The sequence below is a fragment of the Elgaria multicarinata genome, chromosome 7 (genome assembly GCF_023053635.1).
Source record: "Elgaria multicarinata webbii isolate HBS135686 ecotype San Diego chromosome 7, rElgMul1.1.pri, whole genome shotgun sequence".
NCBI lineage: Eukaryota > Metazoa > Chordata > Lepidosauria > Squamata > Anguidae > Elgaria > Elgaria multicarinata.
In genome coordinates, this window is record NC_086177.1 from 44,032,415 (window position 1) to 44,055,226 (window position 22,812).

The 22,812-nt window shown below is 39.8% G+C and overlaps 1 protein-coding gene across 1 annotated transcript in view; it reads right to left on the reverse strand.

Annotated features, from left to right (window-relative positions):
- Window positions 1–301: 301 nt before the first annotated feature.
- Window positions 302–22,812, reverse strand: part of TSHZ1 (teashirt zinc finger homeobox 1) — a 79,961-nt gene continuing 57,450 nt past the window's right edge. The window contains exon 2 of the mRNA XM_063130499.1: window positions 302–4,867. Coding sequence (XP_062986569.1) covers window positions 1,668–4,867 — 3,200 coding nt within the window. The 3' untranslated portion in view covers window positions 302–1,667. The remainder of the gene's footprint in view (window positions 4,868–22,812) is intronic.

Consider the following 22,812-nt stretch of genomic DNA (forward strand, 5'->3'; position numbering starts at 1 on the left):
ATTACTAGTTTACATACAGTTGTGGCAGGGCAAAAGTAAAAATGAAAGATAGAAAGAAAGAAGCATTACAGAATGTTCATTCCAAACTGGCATAGTCACATATTTTTGTATCCATCAGCATCTGTAAACGATTCCAATAACATTCTGAGATATCACTGATACACACACAACAGAATGGAGCATATTAGAATACACAAATGATTCCGAACATACTTCAAGCTGAAACCTCTCACGGCTGAAATGAAGACCTCAAAGGCAGAGTAATGATGACATCACAATATACATAAATCAAGAACTGCATGTGGGTTTATTTTACACTTGAGAAAACAGTGGATTTAATTGTGTGAACGAAAAAATGTACTGTACAATATTAATGATAAAACATCAAAATGTATAATTCATAGTGCATTGCTTGCTTTATTTTTATTTATTTATTTTGTCAGATAGTTCCTTTGAGTACATGCATCTGGGAAGATGCAGGTGCCAGTAAAATTTCTCTATTTAACTCAAGCTGCAGGAACTAAATTTTATTCAAAAAAGTGTGGTTTTACATTATATACACAGAAATTTAATATAAAATGACAATATAAAAAGTTAAAAGAGAAAGCATACAGCCAGAAGGTACAAAGGAAGTTGAACAGTTTAAAATGGTACGATATGTAACATGTACTCTTTTTTTTTTCTTAAGCTGATGCTGGCAATTTACAAGGAACTGAATCCAACACTTGCCCCACGTTTTTGTTTTGTTTTCATGTACCAATGCAGCACACTATAGAAAGGTCAGCTTGTACCAAAGCTTACATTTGTAAATAACTATAAACTGCAGTATTTTACAGGAAAAAGAAATAGCATTTTTACATATTTTTTTAACAACTTGCATACTTTTTTTTCTTTTTCTTTTTTTCTTCTTTTTTTGCCAGCCAAGCAGCAATTTTCAGCATCCAGAGGGTTTGGGCATAGTGACAACTTTGTTTGTTATTTCTATTTTCTTAAACATGGTTGCGGTTTCTAACCCTTGAGCACCTGATAGCTTTTCATCATTAAGAATGGTGTGCATCTTTTCTTTTCAAATCAGATTTCAATTTAAAAAAAAAAAAACCTTTTTGACATTTTAAAAATTATTAAACGTAAGTTTTGTTTTTGACCCAGTTTTAATAGGATGAAATGCCTTTTTTTTTAAAAAAAAAAGTCTCTTGAGAAAGGCACAGAAATGCTATTGCAGTCCTCAGAGGGTTAAAAACTGACACTACAGGGTTCTGTGACCTTTATTGTCATGGCAACTTTGTAATTTTAGGATGTCTTTCTGTTATTGTCCTTTGTGTCTTTCTTTACGGCTAAATTAACGTCTCTCAATAGTGTCTCCCACTATATTCTACAAAAGATAGCTTAACATCAAGGACAGATGTTGAAAATAAAGGTCAGACTTTGACTCACAGAAAAAGAAAAGAAAAGAAAAACGATTTAAAAAAAACATGCACGGATCAGACAAAGAGCATATAAATATAACTACAAAATGTATGTAAGAAAAACCAAGGTCCAGATAGGCAGTTCAGCAACAAAAGTAAGACTGATTTCAGAGGCTCAGGTCAGGCCTAGTGCAGTACTATGAAGACGTTTTAGTGCAATGTTCCTGTGGTCACTTGCATACCTGGCTGCTTACCTGGACACTAATGTTTTTCTAACTCAGTTACATAGATCAGATGGTCCTCAGGGGACTTGCCATGTGTTTTACTAAGGTGCAGTTTTACTGCATGCTTGCTTGCAAAAGTTCGGTTACAGAGCTTACACTGGAATGTGGAGCCCAAGTCCTCCTCAGCAATTCCAAGTGAGCCTAAAGTCTTGTTTGAGAGGACTTTTGAAACATTCTGCTGTTCTTGTATCTGGTTTAGTGGCAATTTGGACAGGTCCTTCAAACTGAACCCTAAATGTGTCTCCAAGTGACTTATGTAAGTAGAAGCAGTCCTGAATTGAGAGGCACAATCATTGCAAAAGAAAACAGGATGACCTGTATCCAAATTCTTTAAAAATTTAGTTCCACCTGTCCTCCTTAATTGATACTTCACATTGGCCAGCCAGTGGCTAATTGTGGTCATGGAAAGACCAGTAAACTTAGAGATATGTACCCGCTCCTGTGGGCCTAGGTCCGACATAATATATTTGCCTTCAGGAGTCTCCCTCAAGCTAGACGCAAACTGGGCTTGAAGGATCAGAAGATGCTGAGGGTTCCAGTTGGACTGCCTACCTTTCCTCTTGTGTACTGGTGACAGTTCATCCAGAGCCTCCTCAAAACTACTTCCATCTGCATCGGATTTTTCCGACACGGAGGATGGAGTCGAAGACTTGGGAGTCAAGCGTCCTGTGAGGTTCTTTACCATATCAGAAATATCCATTAGGGCACTTTCCCTTAGAGGAGATGAAACAGAATCAGTCACACTGGAAACAAGAGGCTTGTTTTTGGACTTTGTTAAATCAATAGGCTGATCACTGTTCTCGTAATAGTACCGGTCAATAGCATCAGCTTGCTTGGCCGGAGTTGTTGGGTAAATGGGTTTGTCCAACATACTGTTACTAATTTTGTACAACATGGCCAAAGGGTCCAAAGAAGGACTTACGGGATTAGAAACTTTGCCTAAATGGGTATTCATGATGGATTGTAAAGCACTCAGTGGGTTAATGAACGATGGCTCAGGTGAATGGTCTGTGATGATACCCAAGCTATTACAACCATTTGTAACTTTTGATTTAGGTGGCTCGGTGCCATTAAGCACATGGGGATCTGCTGGACTGTCCCTTTTGACCTTCTGAACCTCTGCTTCAGGACTCTTTCTTTGCTGCTGCTGCTGCTGCTGCTGCTGCTTGTTGGTTTCTTCTGCTTTTGGAAAGTCTTTACTCTCCTTAGCAGTGGGTGACAATGGCTTGGCTGGAGAACATTTCTCTTTCTCTGCAGGCTTCTCTTCTTTTTTAATATTGATTTTGCCAGTGACTTTCTCCACTAGCTCCTCCATTGCAGAGACATTGCTTTTGTGAGGCGGGGGTGTCAGGTTGCCTGGGGAATGGATCAGTGCACTGTGTTCCGAAGACAATGATTTTACACTGCTAGCATATGATGGTTGCATCTGAACACTCTGCACAGTTGGCTGCATGGGTTTGACAGTCCCCGGAAGCTGGTAAGCTGCATGAATGCTGGGATAGCCTCCCCAGGAAGGTGCTCCATTCTGAGCCTTGCTAATAGCTGTTGTCACTGTATTTTCCAAGGATTTCAATATATCTATTCCACCTTTAGGACTTTCATCTAGATCCTCCTCTCTGAGGTACTGATACACAGCTGTTGGCTCAAATTTTTCTACAGAGTCCTCATTCTCTTCTTTAATCTTTTTGTCTGTTTCGGTAACAATCGCCTTTTCCTTTTCTAGGTCCTTCTTTTCTTCAGATGTTGTTGATCCAGTAGGAGAATCAGGCTGCTTTTTAACATTTGCAGCTGGTATTCTTGTATGGGTAGTGGGTGGTAAAGGTATGGACTGTATCTTTTCTTCGACCACAGAATCCAATACTAGCTGTTTTCCTTTTTTGGACGCAGAATTAGTTACTTTCAAAAAATGTCCTGTCACCATCATGTGAGCAGTAAGCTGCTGCAAAGTGTCGTGAGAACTGCCACATTCCATGCATTTTAGTATCTGGGCTTTGCGGGCCTCGAACTGCCAAGTGTAGCTAGCACCATTTTGATAGCCATAGCGGTTGTTGGGAGTCACATAGGGGTTGGCAGTTTTCTGATCCTTTGCAGCTTCACTAAGTGTGGTCTCTGGCGGGATTGTTGTTGGCTCAGGTGAGCAAGGTGAAGCTAAGTCCTGAAGTGCTCGCTTTTTTGTAGAAGGCACCAGTTTGGTGATGGCTGGTACTGGTTCCTTCAGAGGCACTTTCTGGTAATGCTTTGTTTTTATCATATGGACACTCAAGTCTTGCAAAGATTCAAATGAATGGCCGCAGTACATGCACTTTAGCACTTTCTGGGCATCTTCTTTGCCTTCCATTTCCATAAGTGATCGCTTTCTGGGTTTTGACCACCGTTTGGTCTTTTCAGCTTCTTTATCTCGGTTGTCATCCCGGTAATGTCCAGTTTCATTCATGTGCACTGTTAGCTCCACCAGTGTGTCATATGCTGCACTGCAGTCTTTGCACCGAAATTTACTGGCACCAGTAAACACAGAACCATATAGTTTATTGTTTTGCCGGTAAAGCTGCACTGTACTGAATAGACTAGGTTCTGGAAGAAGTCCATATGATGAGGTCTGCTGCAGAGTTTTGGCTAATGCCGCTTGATGCCAGTCATATCCTGAGCCACCACTGTTACTGGTACTGGTACTAGTACTACTGATACTTGTAGTAGTACTAGTGTTGGTATTTGTACTGGTACTGGTACTGGTACTTGTACTTGGGGTATTGATAGTAGAGTTGCTATTAGTGGTATTTTCCTTCTGGCTGTTTTCATTACTCTTTGATTTTTTTAAATCCAAAGCTAAACTGGACCAGCAAGACTCTGACAGTAAATTTGCATATACAGCTTTTATTTGTGCCAAGCTGTCCTGTGGATAGGAAGCATTGTCCGAGCACTGGTCTTCCCTCTCTTCTTTTGAGGAAGTGCTCTTGAAATGGGCCAGCTGGTCACTGTTTTCACTAAATGGTGAACCATAACCTGCATCCTGATTTGTTGCTGTGCTGACTGGAGAGTTCTGGTAACTCTGAGCCTCTTTGATCTCTGCTTCATCATTGCACATGTACTCAGTTTCCTGGATGTCCAGAGGTAGCCCATCATCCTCCACACTATCCTCGTCAATTTCTGCTGCTTTCAGTTCTTCCTCAGGAACATAAGCTAAAGAAAAGAAAAGAAAGGGGGGAAAGAAAACAAATTAAAACATTACAGAAAATACACATTTTATTTCACCACCACTGTTTCTACAAAAGTAAAATTGAGGTTTACATTTAAGACCATGGTCCCATGTTTTCTTTAGCTAACTATGGACACACAGTCTTCTGTCATTGCAAGCAGGGCACTCTGGTTTCAACTAAAACTCTACCATGACATATCAACAGGATTAATGTTTGACTAACAGAATAACCTGGCCTGAATAAACTAAGGCCTTAGCTAGACCTAAGGTTTATCCCGGGATCATCCCAGGGTCATCCCTGTGCATCTAAATGACACACAGGATCCAGGGAGCAGGCAGGGACGACCCTGGGACGATCCCGATAAACCTTACGTCTAGCTATAGCCTAACAATACATTTTCCAACCATTTTTCTGTTGTAGTGTCATTGTAACTAATTGGGTAGTGTGGCTCAGAGATACCAACTTGACTAACAGTCCAAACCTACGCATGTCTGCTTAGAAATAATAGTTCTAAAGGGCTTACTCCCAGATAGGACTTCCACCCTGTATAGGATTGTGGCTTTAAGTTATCTAGTGAACCCATGGTTGAGTGGGGATTTGAACCCAGGTGTCAGACGTCCAAGTTTAACAGTTCAATGGGCCACCCTGGCAATAATGGCACAATTGAGCAAGATGACTTTGAAAGTAAAGTAGCTATCTAAAGTAAAGTAGTCACTGGGAAACTAAGTTTCCTCTATTCATTACTGAAAGGCAGGAATGTAAGCTACAGGAGTCACTTTTTTACCAGTATTCCTGTTATTACAATATAAATCCAAAAAGCATTAACATTTCTGTGCCTAAAAGAATACATGGCCAGATGCAAATAGCATTAAATATTCCTCCATTATCCTTGTGATATCATTCTTACAGCAATGTTCTTAGAGAAGAATTTAATTAAAAAATTGTGGAAACAACCATCATAAAGAAAAATTCTAAGGCAATATTACTATTAATACTCCGTAAGTTTACCACTGAAAGCTGTGACTGAAAGTACCAGAAACAAAAATGTAAAAGGGTTAAGCTTTAACAGACTTGCAAAAACTGAAAACATTTAATCATAGACAGGAGTAACATTAGACAGGCAAAACTATCAATGTGAGATTATTGACTAAGGCCTAATCTACATCAAGCAAGATATTGCACTATGAAACCGGTATATAAAAGGCAGGAGCCACACCAAGCAGGATATAGCAGTATGAAAGCGGTAAAAAATAAATAATATATATATATATATATATATATATATATATATATATATATATATATATCTTAAAATCTCTTCACTGGCTGCCAATTAGTTTCCGGGTGAAGTATAAAGTGTTGGTTATCACCTTTAAAGCCCTACATGGTTTGGGTCCAGGCTACCTGCAGAATCGCCTTCTCCCATACAATCCGCCCTGCACTCTCAGGTCTTCTACTTCAGTCGGCAAAGACTAGGCTGACAACCATTACCCAGAGGACCTTCTCTTCCGCTGCTCCCAGACAGTGGAATAGCCTGCAGAGGAGACTCGACAGCTTGACAGTCTTTTAGCATTCAAGAAAGCTATCAAGACTGATCTCTTCCAGCAGGCCTATCCAGTAGAATTTTAGGATACTTTTAATAAGCTTTTAGTATGCTTTTAACAGTGTATACTATGTTTTTAATCGGTATTTTATGTATTTATGCTTGCTGTTGTTCCCCACCTCGATCCAATCAGAGAGGCAGGTAAAAAAATGATGATGATGATGATGATGATGATGTCTGTGTCAATGGGCTCCAACAGTTGTCAGTGCACTTCAATACCGCTACAAGGCAGTAGTGTGGCTCCTGCGACTTATACACCACTTTCATAGTGCTATATCCTGCTTGTTGTAGATTAGCCCTAAGTCTACTGTCCAGTATCAGAGGCATTATGCCCATGCACACCAGTTGCTGGGGAACATGAATGGGTGTGTGCTGTTGCACTTGTGTCCTGCTTGTGGGTTCCCGGTTGACAGTGGGTTGGCCATGGTGGGATGTCCTCTTGATTTTAAATAGGATGCATCATTTTTTTTTAACCTGAAGTAAAGTACTAGGTTTTACTCTGGTTGCTCTTTTATACTGTAGGTTTAAGCTATTATATTTTATATTGTATTTTATACTGGATTTTGTGGTTTTAATTTTTGTGAACTGCCAGAGAAGCTTGGCCTATCAAATGATATAGAAATATAATAAATAAATTATATAGAAATGGTGAAGCCCAATATGACAGATAGGCCTTCTAATAAGGTAAGTCTACATGCAGGGGTGGGAAACTTTGAAGCCATCTAGATGTTTTGGCCTACAACTCCCATCATCCTTGTCAATTTGCAATTCTGGCTAGGGCTGATGGGAATTGTAAGCCAAAACAGCTGGAGAGTCACAGGTTGCCTACTCCTGGTCTACAGCATTATGCTTCATACTAAACTGTGACAAAAGCATCATGTATCAATTCTGGCAAGAGCAGTTCACAGCTAAATATAAAATAAAACGAGACGTGAATATTTTAAGTGACAAATATAAAGCATACAACAGCATATTCAGCTTGATTATTGGCTTAAAGTAAACACCAAACTTTGTCGTTTTGATGCCACCTGGTGAAATGATATAATCATACCAAATTACATGTTCATTGGAATAAAAGTATTTTTTAAGTAAGAAATGCGATAGTCATGAGCAGATGGCCACTATATCAAAATACATTTATTTTAGGGCCCCAATTCACAGAAGCGGCTTCCATGCACCGAAGTGATCACGTAGGTTTTTGAGCTGTACTAGAAATCATTTTTCCACACCGGCAGCTCAGTTTTCTAAAAACTGTACTTTGCTAGAAAAATCGCTTCAACCATACTAGTTCATGAGTCTGTGTTAAGTCAAGAAGCTTGAGAATGTGGAAAACATTTCAGTTACATTCACAATGCACCAAACATGGAAAAAATATTTCAAAGGGATATTCTCTTGCATCAAAATATAGTTCAATATTGGACATGTTGTACATGCGGTGTCTGTGATCCAATCAAGCATGTGAAGAGCGGCTAGGTCTGCACGTTTACAGCCCTTTCAACATTTATGAAGGACAAGGGAGTAGAAGGGACTCAATTGAGTCTCTTGCTTCCCTTTCCAACAGCTAAGCAGCAGAATTCTAGCATTTTCTGTGCAGTTCCAGCTACTAGATGAGAAATAGAAACCATCCAGCCAAGAAAACACACAGGAAGCCTTCTTCAATGCAGATATTGTTTCCAGCTAAATCCAGAATGACTAGTAGCTATTTAAATTCTCATTTGGAAAAATATTGGAAGAAAGCTGTAATACTTGCTGCAATGGGCTACTAAAACAAAACAGAACAAAACAAAAACAGAAAAATAACCCTAACTTTTTTAATTCTGTTATTTTTCAAAAGCAAATGATAATTGCTTGCTTTATAGATGTCTTGCTTTAAAACACATTATTGACAGTTCAATCCTATACATGCCTACTCAGAACACCCTATTGAGTTATGTTGCTATAATGCTATATATTTTTGTGAACCGCCCAGAGAGCTTCGGCTATTGGGCGGTATAAAAATATAATAAATAAATAAATAAATACTTTTCCGGGAGTAAATCCAACTGAGCTCAATAGCTCTTGCTTCTGAGTAGACATGTATAGGAATATGGGGAAATTAATATTATTCCATGCAATACAAAGGTTCAGTAAAGGTACACAATACACAACACAAAGAACTTGATATCAGGAGTGGAATTATCTTTGTTTCACGATATTTAAAGTATTGCATTTCTCATAGGAAATCTTTAAAACATATGCTAAAATGCAAGATATTCCCTTCTGTCCCATAATTCAGTGGCACTCAACATTTCTAAAATCAGCACGCCAAAACTGGGAGGCCTTCTTATCCCCTTTTACTTACCACTGGTAATACAGTACTTTCCCCCTCTCCCTTCCCTACTAAGATCACTTGGATCTTCTTTTGCTGAATCTCATTTTATTTTACCCAAAAGGTTAATTTAAAAAAACAACAACCATTATTTCTAGCAAAACACAGTTAATAATGGGAAAGTCTTTTGAAGAAAATATTATAGAATAATATCAGGGCAGAAGAGACACTGATTCAGGAAAAGAAACAAAACTTGGAAAAGCCTGTTTTGCAGGAAAGTCCAAGAAAAATCCAGGCATTATTGTCTTCCCAAGTGGAACATGTGGATAGATTGATATTGCCATCTGTTAATATACTGTTAATTATATAAATATCCAGGGGGAAAAACTATGTAAAAATTCTTTCAATTCTATAAAATGCAAAATTACAATATTTGGTATTTCAGCTAAAATGGTTATATGATTAATGATTTATCCTGCCATTTCCCCCATTGTATATTAACCCCTTCTGCAGTTTTTGAGGCTTGTACTGTAAAGACTACCATGGACGGTATATAGAGCAGAGCAAGAGGACCCCACCACGCTTGTGAAATCCTCTTGAAAATCTGAGTCAGGATTGGGAACTGAATATCGAAAGAGTAAGAGTCCAACACAGACCCCTGCTAACTTCTAAAAATCCCATTGCTTTAACACTGAGGTCAGAGCTAGCTGCCACCGCTTGAGAAAGAAGGCATAAGGCATCATTACGAGCTGTATTCCACTACAACAAGTCACACATATTTGCTGGGCATAAAGACTTTCTTCTGTCATTTATGTAACACACTACAGCCACAAACTAGGAAAATCTACATTAAGAATCAGATGATCACCCACAAATGGGGAAAACAAGCCTTGAGGTTGAAATTCTGCTTTTTACTCAGTTTGGTTTGTAGTGCCCATATATGGGAGAGAACATACATTTTATTCAGGTGACTTGACTTATTATATAAAGGCTTATTACTAACCTCTGCTTATGTCAGGCAATAATTATTATAGGCCATTTTTATATTGTCTGTTATTATTGGACAAAATTAGTCTGCATCAATGCACACAGAATAAAAGCATACTGGCGTGAGTGCAATACAAAGCAATTTAGAATACTTTCTGCCTTCATTGTCCTTGTTTTAAAAACATTCATTATGACAACTGTTATGCTATACGATACAAATGCACAGACATAATGCATACACACACATGTACATTCACTAATATTTAATTCATCATGGTTTAAATTACAGAATTGTCTTGAAAAAACATTTCACTAAAATACTCCTTTCATTATCAGATAAATATAATACTTGGAATTCAGAATGTAATAATGTTTACAGTAAGAATGTTAAAACAAATAATATACAGGATTTCACAAGGTCAATGTATTTTTCAAGCCTAGAAAGTTACTGCAAGAGAAGGAGAGAGATGCTTTTAAACGCTGTTTATTCAAATTAAAGCTTTCAAATTTTGTCCTGCAATTGTTTGTAGTCAGATGCCACAATAGCCTTACATCAAATAAAAGAAAGGGTTGTATTCAATTGTTACTATACGAAACTGCCAGGGAGGCCAGGTAATTATTTAATATTGTGATGAAACATTTGTCACTGATTTTTCCCCCCTTCGGCTCAGGGCTGTGGAGATCTTTTTAAAAGTGTGATGCAGGGTTACATGTGTGGTCTGTAATCACAGAAAAATATTTAAACCAAACACTATATTCTGACTTCAAAGTGCCTAAAAATATACTAACAACAAGCTGTATTATAGTTTATAATACAACCCAACCCCTCTGTATTTTTTCTCTCTCTCTCTTTATAATTTCGCAGGAGAGAAATCATACAAATTACATTTATAGGAAAAAAGAACTGGAGATGGAGGTTATCTGTTTTTCTTCTTCTATTATTACATCTTGTTAAAAATCTGTGCCCATATGATATGCCTTCTGGATGCCAATGCCTCCCCAAAGATGTGCTGTCATCTTTGAACAGCATTAAAATTTGTGCATTCTAATGTAAGTCGACATGAGGCGCTATATATTGTATGTGTTAGTGGTATAGCACATTGTGTTTGCTTCACTGAGAAGGTGTACACTGTAAATAACTCAGACCATTGTCTGAAAAGCCAAAAGCAAACTGGTGTGTGTGGAAAACTAACATTCTGTGATGTTATATATTAATTGTACTTTTGTTTCTTAGTCACACTTTTATTTTAAACACTGACATTTTCCACATAAATTCATTTCATTTAGCTATAAAAACATGTATTTCCCCACATTATTATTTTAAAAGCTACAAAAATGGCCACAATAGTGGCCACAACCATTGAAATTGAGGACAACCCTGTAGCTATTGAGGACAAGGGTTGAAACTTAATTTTCAATATTGTAATTACATAGGGCTCTTCTACACCAAGCAGATATTCCAGTATGAAAATGGTATGAAAGCAGTATATAAAAGACAGGAGCCACACTACTGCTTTATAGTAGTACTGAAGTGCACTGATGGCTGTTGGGACCCATGACACATACCATATACTGCTTTCATACCGCTTTCATAGTATTATATCCTGCTTGGTGTAGATGTGTCATGGTCCCCAACAGTTGTCAGTGCACTTCATTACCACTATGGCCATGGCTAGACCAGGCCTATATCCTGGGATTGTCCCAGGATCATCCCTGTGCATCCAAATGACACACAAGGGATCCCGGGAGCAGGCAGGGACAACCCCACCATTTGCCTGGGATAATCCTTAGGTCTAGCTAAGGCGTATAAACCAGTAGTGTAGATCCTGCAGTGCACTTCAATATCACTATAAAGCAGTAGTGTGGCTCCTGCCTTTTATATACCGATTTCATGCCGCTTTCATAGTGGAATATCCTGCTTGGTGTAGATGAGCCCATAGTCTCTTGAACCCTGGCTAACTGGGACTACAGACAAACACTAAGAATGTAGGGTCATTTACATGCAGCTCAATGGCACATGAGTAATTTTCAAAATAAACAACTGAGGCACATTTAATTCTGCTTGTCAAAGTTTAAAAGCATAACCACAGACACAACAGTTGTTTGTAAAAAGCACTTCATATATACGGCAGAATCCAACCTAGTCTTTGTCCCATTATGCAGAAGAAGTTCCCAGTATATTGTGTCCATTTTAAGAAATATGGAAATTAAATTGGCTTAAATGCTTTGCTGAAGCAGGACTGTAAACGGAGCATTCACACATAATATAACACACCTTTTGTGAACATTTATCACTATACAACATGCATCCTCTCTCATCTCACACTATTGCCCCGCTCATGCTCCTCTGATGCCATGTTTCTCGCCTGCCCAAGGGTCTCTACTTCCCTTGCTCGGCTTCGTCCATTTTCTTCTGCTGCCCCTTATGCCTGGAACGCTCTTCCAGAACATTTGAGAACTACAAGTTCAACCGCAGCTTTTAAAGCTCAGCTAAAAACTTTTCTTTTTCCTAAAGCTTTTAAAACTTGATTTTGTTCTGACTTTATACTGTGAGTTTTACCCAACCCAGTGCCTGTTTACCCTACCCTGTGCCTGTTTGCATTCTCTTCCCCTCCTTATTGTTTTATTATGATTTTATTAGAATGTAAGCCTATGCGGCAGGGTCTTGCTATTTACTGTTTTACTCTGTACAGCACCATGTATATTGATGGTGCTATATAAATAATAATAATAATAATAATAATAATAATAATAATAATAATAATAATAGTTACTCCCTTTCTACCTCAGGTAGAATTCAGAAGAATCTCCAGTACTGTCAACCAGTAATTACAGGATTCAGGCTAAAAAGTACTTATGGTCTATGAAAAAGTATTTCACTTGTATGAAAACTCTAAAATTATAACTGGCTCTTCGTTTATTCTAAACATAAGTCAAGCAACTTAAGAACATATTTAAATGGCAGTGCATAATATGTATATACACATATATACAGTTTTTCAAAGCAGTTAAGTTCATTTACACAAAATCTGAAATCCAAAGCTCTGTGAAATACAAGTCCTTGAATTTTAGCCAATTTAACTACATTGACCTAAAGGTTAATAAACTGGCTTTAAACCAAGTATTTCAGCTTCAAGTACTTCGCGGTTGTGGCTCTAATTCATATTGTGGACTGATGATTTTTGTAGATTCGGGATGGAGTTAATACAGGCTTTAAGCATTTTTTGCAATAATTTCAAGTTAGAAATACCCACAAACAAAAAGGAGAATCAAAAAGTGTAAATGAATAAGCTGGTAACTTTTCTGTATTAGGTACCCAAATGTTGACAATGGATCATATTAGAAATTATAAGAAACCTGGTGTGCATGTGTACACGGGCATGCCCATGCATATATGGGCAGGGACTGTCAAAAAATACTTTTATAAGCCGCCGTAAGAGCCTTTTTTGGCTGAATGGTGGGATAAAAATTGCTTAAATAAAATAAATAAGTAATATATCAGGCAGTATCCAACACTGAGCGCACGCTACCAGGACTCATAGCTAATGCAACAGGAAATTAGGGAATTTTGAAGAAAACTGAAACGAACAGAAATACTCATTCCAGAAATACTCATTCCAGGCTCTGCTAACCTGTCCTCTACCAGAAACCAGCATTTTCACTGTTTCTTGATACGCTAGTGCAGTAGAACTATTGGATACTGCCCATAATAATATATAATTATATATTTTATTTCTGGACATTTATATACCACTTTTCCATCCAAAGTTAATTAGAGTGACCAGAATAAACATAATTTATCTTCCTCTGGGTTGGACCTAGACTTAGTTACAGTTAGAATAGACCCACTGGCTTGAATACAATTATGTTCTTCCACCTATGGAATGGAAACCACTTGCAGAAGGTATTTCCCCTCCCACTTGCAGACCACACCGTCCTCCAAATCTGCTCTGCAGAAGGAAGAGAGGACATGGAAGTCTGCTCACACGACTTTGGAATTAAGCCATGATATATAATTTATTTCTGGGCATTTACACCACACTTTTCTATCCAAATATAATCAGTGATCAGAGCAGCAGCAGCAGCAGCCGTACTTAAAAGTACACCCATTGAAACCAATGCAATTCATTTCAGTGGGTCTAATCTAAGTCTGAATGCAACCGTGTGTGTGTGTGTGTGTTACACAGACTTATAAAATCACTGTAGAACAAAAGGTGACCATAATAAGCAAAATGGAGTACAATTCTGTAGAAAACCAATGTCCTTCAGAGTGAGAAAAGCAGACAAAATACAACTGCTATTTCTATTACAATGTAAAAATTCACGGGTCTGCAAGAACATCAACATTCTTCTGCTACTGGTCTTATTGTTTGAAAGCTTCGTCAAATCTCTTCCCGGTCTGTCCACACTCACCCTCAGAGTTATTAGGCAATGCTTTTAAAATGGAGAGTCAAGCAGTTTGTACACTTGTGTATTTTCATAGAGATTTTAATGGAAGAAATGTTCTGGCTCTTCCACTATCAGATAAACCACACACTTGAAACATGTCTGGATCACCAAAAAGAGATGCAGATGAATCACTCGATCCGCCACCCTACTCTGTCAAGAATATTTCATTAAAATGTTCATTTTCATCCCTGCTGGCAACATTAGAATGGAAGTATTTAACCTGTTTCCATTACTTATACAAATTACCATTATAGGGTAGGACAGATGTTAGAATCATGCCACACAACTGACTGCTACAGATTCTTTATATTGAGAATAAGAAGAGGGAAAGCTGTTAGAGCATGTTATCCAGCATCAATAATGTTCTCTCTGCTACCTGATTCATTAACTTCCACCATCAACATTTCACTTTCTTTCTGTGTTCCGTCTCATCTCAAGCTTATTTCATTTGGAAGCAAATAGTCTTTTTCCAGGAATATTTTTTTTAAAAAAAAATCCGGTGCGTTACGAGGTTGAAGGAAAGAAAAGGAGAAAGAGAGAAAGAAAATCCAACATCTTGTCGAAAATTTTGTTTCTCCTACAGGATGATGAAAGAGAAGTCAGTTAAGATGCTGGTACTCAAAGACGGCTGTCACTTCAGATAGAAGATGGCACAACTCACCTAGACAGGTGACACTTTGGTTGAGCAAAGGGTTACTGCATTATTGAGAGCACCAGAGATCAGGGTGACAAAGACCTGAGGCCCAGAATGCCTGAGGCTCCTTAAGTAGTGAAATCAGCGGACACATGGATTTCAGCCTCCATTTGCATCATCTCCACTTAAAAAGGGATCTCAAGTAGCAAGACTGGGAAAGACCTCTGCCTAAGACCTTAGAGAGTCATTACTAGTCAGACAACACATCACTAGGCTAACGATTTGACTCAATATTAGGCAGCTTCATATGCTCAACTAGCAGTGAAGCAGGCAACTGAGGTCTAGTGATTACAAGGTTATAGGCAGGCACAGTAGTAAAAAATAAAGGGAGGGGAGTTAAAAATCCATTTGCTATTCTCAAACAGGCTTTCTGCTTATTCTGAAAAATAAAAGCTAGGGTGCAGAGTCTTGGTCTTTAAAAATAATTGAGAATTATACATAGTAGTCTCCCTCTCACTGAACTCAATGGCAAAACACTCATTGGTTTTGAATAATAGTGCTAGATTACAGACATCTAATATTCCTACGCCAATTACCTCCTTACTTCCTTGCTCCACCTGTTTCAGGTTGGATTTTACTCTGTTGGGTGCAATGATGCCATTCGAAGATAGCACCATCACAGAAGGTTCTGAAGTTACAAGCTCTTTTTATGTGTATGCATTTCTAAAGTTACATTTTATTTGGGCATCTCTGACAGTCTGATAATTGGCTCCGCTTCTAATATTTATTTTGTTCGGCTTTTATCATAGAAAACTGAGGCATATGTACAATGGTTCAAAAGGCAACAAAACTAACAGCAAATAGTACAAATCATTATTGTAGAAGTGAATGCTGCTGGATCTACTAAACGCGGAGACCTCAGAAAGGAGAAAGGCAGCAATATGAAAATGTAAAAGAGATTTGCAATAGAACAATATTGTTCAGAGTACGTGGGAAGCTAGAGAAAAACATTCTTCTTTGTTTAACAATTCCTCCCACAAAAAAAAGACTATATAGCACACAGCACAGCTAAAAATATTAACTACAACTTTTAAAGAATGCTGGTAATTAAGGACCAGCAATTTAAACAAAATTAAGTCAAGTAGGGTGACCAACTGTCAGGATTTCCCCGGATTTGTCCTGGTTTTTGTTCTTTCTATGGTGTCAGGGGGGATTTTCTATAATTTTCAATAATGTCCTGGAATGACACACCTTCCCCTTTAAGGCTGCCATTAGCATGGCAGGAGGGAATGACATGCTTTATTGAGGCACATCATTCCCCCACCCCGAGCTCCAATTGAGGTCTTAAAGGGGAAAGTGGGTCATTCGTGGACATTATAGAAAAGGCCCCAATTGGAGTGGATGGTGGTGGTGCAGAATAAAATCCTTTCCCCTCCTCCACTCCAATTGGGTTCTTTAAGGTGGCGGGGGAATAACGTACTTTCTGCAGGACTCAGAAAGCTGCTTCCCCACACACACACTACGTGTCCTCTTTTTTGGTTTCCCAAATATGGTCACCCTAGTACTATGACTGTTGTGGTTGTTTATTATGTTATAAAAAATAAAGAAATGGTTTTATATAAGTGTAAGTTCCTTTTTTAGTATTTAGTATATTATTATAGTAGTTGTGTGCCTTTGCTACTCATTGGTTGCTATCATTTACTTTTTGTGAACCGCCCAGAGAGCTTCAGCTGTTGGGCAGTATAAAAATGTAATAAATAAATAAATGTGACCGAGGCCACGCCCCCTTGGAGGCCAGACATGTTGAGTTGGCACCGCCTTGGGGGTGGGCATGTTGGGGTGGCCACGCCTCCTGAGGGTGGCCATTTTGTCCTCCTTTTTGGTTTCCAAAATATGGTCACCCTAAAGTCAAGTATATACAAAAGTATTCTCAATGTGTCAAGATTTGTTAAATGCCAAACATATAATATTTTTTAAAAGAATGCAAAAACTTTATTAACCAATTACTTTTTGACTTTGATCCCCTCTCCAATTTCCAGCATGAAAGTTTGATAGGAATATTGGCACGTGCAGTTTGAACACTGTGCGCACTTTGGCAAACTCCCACTGACTAAAAGGAATCATACTCTGCTGAGAGCTGAGTGAAAACAGAGTAAGGATTTTGAGATTTGGCCAATAGTGAGTATTCGTCCCTGAGGAAAACCATACCGATATCTCGACTGTAACTGTAGACACAGTAACTCGCTTTAATTTCTTGTTTTTAAAAGCTAGCAAAAGACAAGAAAAAGGATACCGAGATGCCCTTTGGGTAATGCAAACTTACATGTAGCTACATTCCCACCCCTGTTAAGAGTTCACAACTGCAGTGGGTATGTGGTAGGTGCAACAATAAAAGGAGGAAAGGAGATGAAAGAGGGAGCGGCAGATATATTTTTTTTAAAGAAAAACGGGGGGGGGGGGGAGATGAAACCTTGCTTTAGAAGAGCCATCTTCGCAAAGGTCTGCTCCTTGTTAAATCAGTAAGAATATCTGTCAGAGATATCCTGCTACACCATTTGGCTGATGTCAAACCTAAACAAACCAGATCAGAAAACCAGCAAGTGGCAGAACATAAATGAAACGGGAGAAGACCAGTCTAACTGTAACTCGCATGGTTTGCTTGCTGATTTTTTGGGGAGGGGGGGAGGAGGGAAATAGTGGCAATCACGGCAGTCATTTGCAGTACTAATGTCCAATTCAGCCTCCTTTCATTCTCCTGATTTAGGTGGTCAGAGTAGTTTCGTAGCCGACACAGGGAAGCTGTGCTGTTTAGCAGGCTGTTTAATGGGAAACTGGCAGTCTTATTTCTTTTCTAGATTTGGTTTGTCACTAGGTCTCCATTACATGCCACTCAGCTTTGATATCTTTGGACAGGACTGATCAAAAGATGTCATTTGACCTACACAGCATGGCAGAAACTTGGAGAAGTCTCATAAAGCGACACTCTGGCTGTAAATAAAATGACATTATTATTTCCTCTCTCCTATCATGTAGAAAAGCCAATTATGGTAATGCACTGCATGTCAATGAAAATACAGCAATCTTTTTGGAGCAGCCACTGCAGGCGTCCGTGTTGCAACTCTCCTTCCTGTAAAAATTTGCCCATTAGAAAATAAAAAGGGAGGAGGTGAGAGATGCCTTAAAGACTGTTCATAAAATCCTGGGTGATTGTAAAAAGTGCAAGTCATCAAAACAAATGGAAGTGCAAAATGTAAACTGCTAAATTTCCAAATTATCTGGTAATTTAATCTTGAGTGATTTATATTCTATAGTCACCACACATGGTGCATCCTTAGCTTTTGACTGACAAGTAAGGTGATTTATGATACTACTAAATGCTATAATGCCCACTACTTTCGTAAATGCGGACTTTAAGAAGTATTTTGCCTTGAAATAGATACCAAAGTAATACAGAGTTTTAAGGGCAAACATTCATCTTGAGGTGCTTAACTATTTTATATTGATATACCTGATGCAGATGATCAGAAATATCCTGTGCTGGTTATTTTTAACAACTGTTCCTTATTCTCCATTATTAACTATTATACAAGAATACAGGCAATAGGCTCTCTTAATTCCAGTACGCAGGTATGCAACAAAATAACTGCAACAGAATCAATACTGTGTACAGTTCTGGTCACCACACCTAAAAAACGATATTATAGAGCTGGAAAAAGTGCAGAAAAGGGCAACTAAAATGATTAAGGGGCTGGAGCGTCACCCCTATGAGGGAAGGTTACATCAACTGGGATTGTTTACCTTGGAAGAAAGGAAGCTAAGGGGAGACATGATAGAGGTGCGCAAAATTATGCATGGTATGGAGAATGTGGGTAGGGAGACATTTTTCTCCCTCTCTCAAAATACTAGAACTTGGAGTCATCTCATGAAGCTGATTGGTGGGAGATCCAGGACAAATAAAAGGAAGTAGTTCTTCACACAGCGCATAGTTAAATTATGGAACACACTACCACAAAATGTAGTGATGGCCACCAATTTGGATAGCTTTAAAAGGGGGTTGTATAACTTCCTGGAGGCGAAGGCTATCAATGGCTACTAGCCCTGATGGTTGTGTGCTATCTCCAGTATTCGAAGAAGTAAGCCTGTGTGTTCCAATGGCTGGGGAACATGGGTGTGTGTGTTACTGCACCATGTCCTGCTTGTTGGTCCCTGGCCGATGGCTGGTTCGCCATTGTGTGAACAGAGTGCTGGACTAGATGGACCCTTGGTCTGATCCAGCATGGCACTTATGTTCTTAATAGAACCAGAATTTGATCCAACGTGCATTAAAATGATATATACTATGTATGAGGTGGTGGCATAGATGGTCAATTAAAAAAACCCTATCCCCAACTATTTCACATTCACCTACTATGCTCTGTACAAATATTATATTCCATAAAAATGTTTATACACCATTTATTAAGTGAATATACACCAAACATTTCACATTTCTGGATATACTTACAATAAACCAACTTTACTTTCATGTGGGGAAATCTGTAACACATGGAGAGGGCTCGCACAAGACACTAAACCACGGTTGAACATGATCTGCATGAACAGAAAAGAGCCTGAACAAAGCCTTGGGCTCACGCAACTCTTCTCTCATTCACCCAGGAGGAAGAATAAACCAGCATTCAATTTCACTTTGCCTGATCTTATGTGCCACCTACAAACTCTGGATAGTATCACTGACTTGTTCAGCAAACTAGATGCTACTTTAACTATGATTCCGATTTGCACATAACAACACAAGCTAGGAATCAAGCAAAATGAAACTGAATGCTAGTTTAGTTTATTCCTTCTCCAAGCCACACAAAAGGAGGAGGAGGGAGAAGGGAGTGCTCAATTCTGGCACTTTGCCCAAACTTTTTTTCTGGTCATTCACGTAGTGCAAAACTACAGCACAGCATTTTGTGCAAACACAACCCACTGTATTGTGATATGTATCACTTTATCCTCACATATGATGATGATGATGATATGCTGTAGTTATTATATGTCACTTGTGTATGGCACATAAGCCTTTCCCATTTCTCAGCAGTCCTGGGGCTCATCTAGACCTATGAGCCTTCTGGGACAGGCGGAGGGGGAGGATCTTGGGCTTTCCAGCTTCCAGGATCCTCCCCCACCGTCCAAACGCCAGGAAGTATTTTAACATCTAAAGTATTTTAACATCTAAATTTAAACTTTGCTGTTTTAATTCTGTATTTTAATCCTATATCAATTTCTGCTGTGTAGTTTTATCCTGGTTGTGCTTTTTATATTGTATTTTGTATTTGGGTTTTTAGCTTGTTGGATGTTTTATTATGTTCCTAATGGTTTTAATTTTTGTGAACCGCCCAGAGAGCTTCAGCTATTGGGCGGTATAAAAATGTAATAAATAAATAAATAAAGGAAGGAAGGAAGGATGTTGCGGGTGCCTTTTTTTTATCGAACAGAGACGGGAGCGCAATTGTACTCCACCACAAGTTTAAAAAAAACTCTTGAAACTGCTCCCACCCCCACCCCCAATGGGCACTGACTGCCCCTGTGCAGCTCCGTGCCCGTTTCCAGAGCCCTGCTACTCGCGGGGAAGAAGGACATGCCACACCGGCTGGGGTCCTCAGGTGTGTCCCAGGACCACGGCAAAACTGGGAAATCTGCAGTCTTTGGTTGTCCCTGCTTGACTCCGGGATCCCCTGTACATCATTTGGATGCACAGGGACGACCTAAAGACCACCTCGGGATATATGCATGGTGTAGACATGCCCCAAATCTTACCAATATATTACCAGGTTCTTCTTCTAGAAACATTAATTCAACCCTGAATCCAAAATATATGCATCTCACTCTTCACCTGCCTCACATAGCAGTATCCCATTTCATCTTCCCCAAACCACTGTGGCTCTGACCAAAATAGGTGGCTGGACCTACCTGTGATTTAAATTTCCCCCAATGTTTCAGATGTGGTGTTGTGCCAAGTCACGGTTGGAAATTAAAATCATAGCTAGACTGAGGGCCTTGCTAGACGAGGTCTTAGCGTGCTGTGAGGCCCGGCTTCCCTGCTGTGCGTCCAGATGACGCACAGGGGAATCCAGGGTCAGGCTGTGCTCAGACCTCCCTTAACGCGCCATAAGCGAATTTGCTTATGGCGCACCTTTTCCGCAGCCCTGGCCTGAGGCCAGGGCTGCAGAACGTCTAGCAGGTTCTGTGGCTTTTTGCAGCTACTCACTGAGTAGCCGAGAAAAGCCACGGACTGGGCACAGCACTCATACAAGCGCTGTGCCCATCGGCCCGGGGGGGATCCCGGGGGGGGGAAGAGAGGGGCAGGGGGAAGGCCGGACCCACCAGGAGAAGGGGGGAAAGCCGGACATCGGGGATGGCACAGGGTGGGGGGAAAGCCAGAGAGCTGGGGATGGCACGGGGGGGCAAGGGATGGACATCGGGGATGGCACTGGGGCGAGGGACAGACATCGGGGATGGCACGGGGGGCGAGGGACGGACATCGGGGATGGCACAGGGGGCGAGGGAAGGACATCGGGGATGGCACAGGGGGGGCGAGGGAAGGACAGCCGGGGACGAGATGGTAGCGAGGGAAGGACAGCTGGGGACAGGATGGGGGCGAGGGAAGGACAGCCGGGGACGGGATGGGGGCGAGGGAAGGACAATTTTTTTAAAAAAAACCCACTTACCTTCTCCGGAGTCTTCGGGGCGCATGTGGCCCCTTTAACAACAACAAAAAATGGCTGACGCTGCAGGGCTTCCGGAGTCCCTGCGCGTCATGCGTGTAGGAGCCGAGGCGGCGCGCACTAAAGTTAGTGCGCCGTCGCCCCGCCTCCCTGCCGGCTTATCCAGCATGGTCTAGCAAGGCCCTGAGTCTTGGTTGGAGTACTAAGCTAGAGATTTGTTTAAAGAGTGAACCCTCAACAGGCATCAGCAGTGGGCCCTGCTGGGGCTCTAAGGTCCTGAAAGCTGCCTGGAGGTGCCAGGTGCTGATGCCAGCCCTGCTTGATTTTCAAGGTGATTTTTGGAGCTGTTATACAGAAAATGTAAGTACAACCTTGATTGGTGTGTGGAACTATGCTATTCTCTGGATCCTGGCCTATATTTTTATATAGTAATCTCTAAGAGACCCACATCTGGTCCTTTACAGAGTGAGATTTACATGCTAAGGAACATTGTTCATAACAAAGAGTCCACAAAATGGTTCACCATATATTTTGTATTCTACTTACAAAGATGTATTGCTGATTCTTGTTCTTTAGATTTCATAATTTATTCCAATTAGGATGAATAATATAATCTAGCAGTTAAATCAGAAACCTTCCATATTCAAATAGAGACTTTCTCCCCCTAGTACAGGGAGCAAGAAAACAGGAGTTATCAGAATGTAAAGCAGTATGAGCAAGCAGAATTAACTGCAAGCTCTAAGTATAGGAATATTTTAGAAACTTCTGTATCTCCTCCCTGCAAATGGTACTTATTCCAGCCTATCACAATAACCTGTATTTTGGATGCTACTTATCCCAACAACACATCTTTTGAAAATGCTTGATTTTTTCCACTTTTATTTTTAATACAAAACATTTGGAAAAGAGTAACCACTTTTTTTTATATAAAAAACAGCTCAATCTATAACCATGCCCACTGGGAAAAAATCAGTTGTATTTCTCTATGGCCCCATTCAAATGACACCATTAACCATGCCGTTAACCATTTTGTGGTTAGTGTGGTCAGGGCAGCATGGTTAATGGTGTCGTCTGATTCGCGTTTTCCCAAATCATGTGCTACCACTAACCACAATGTGGTCATTCTCACTAACCATGTTGTGCAACATGGTTAGCAGCATTAACCATGTCTAAAAGTGCCATCAGACACGTGTCTGTGGTTAAGGGGTTAAAGACATAGAGCTTCCAGTACAGAGCA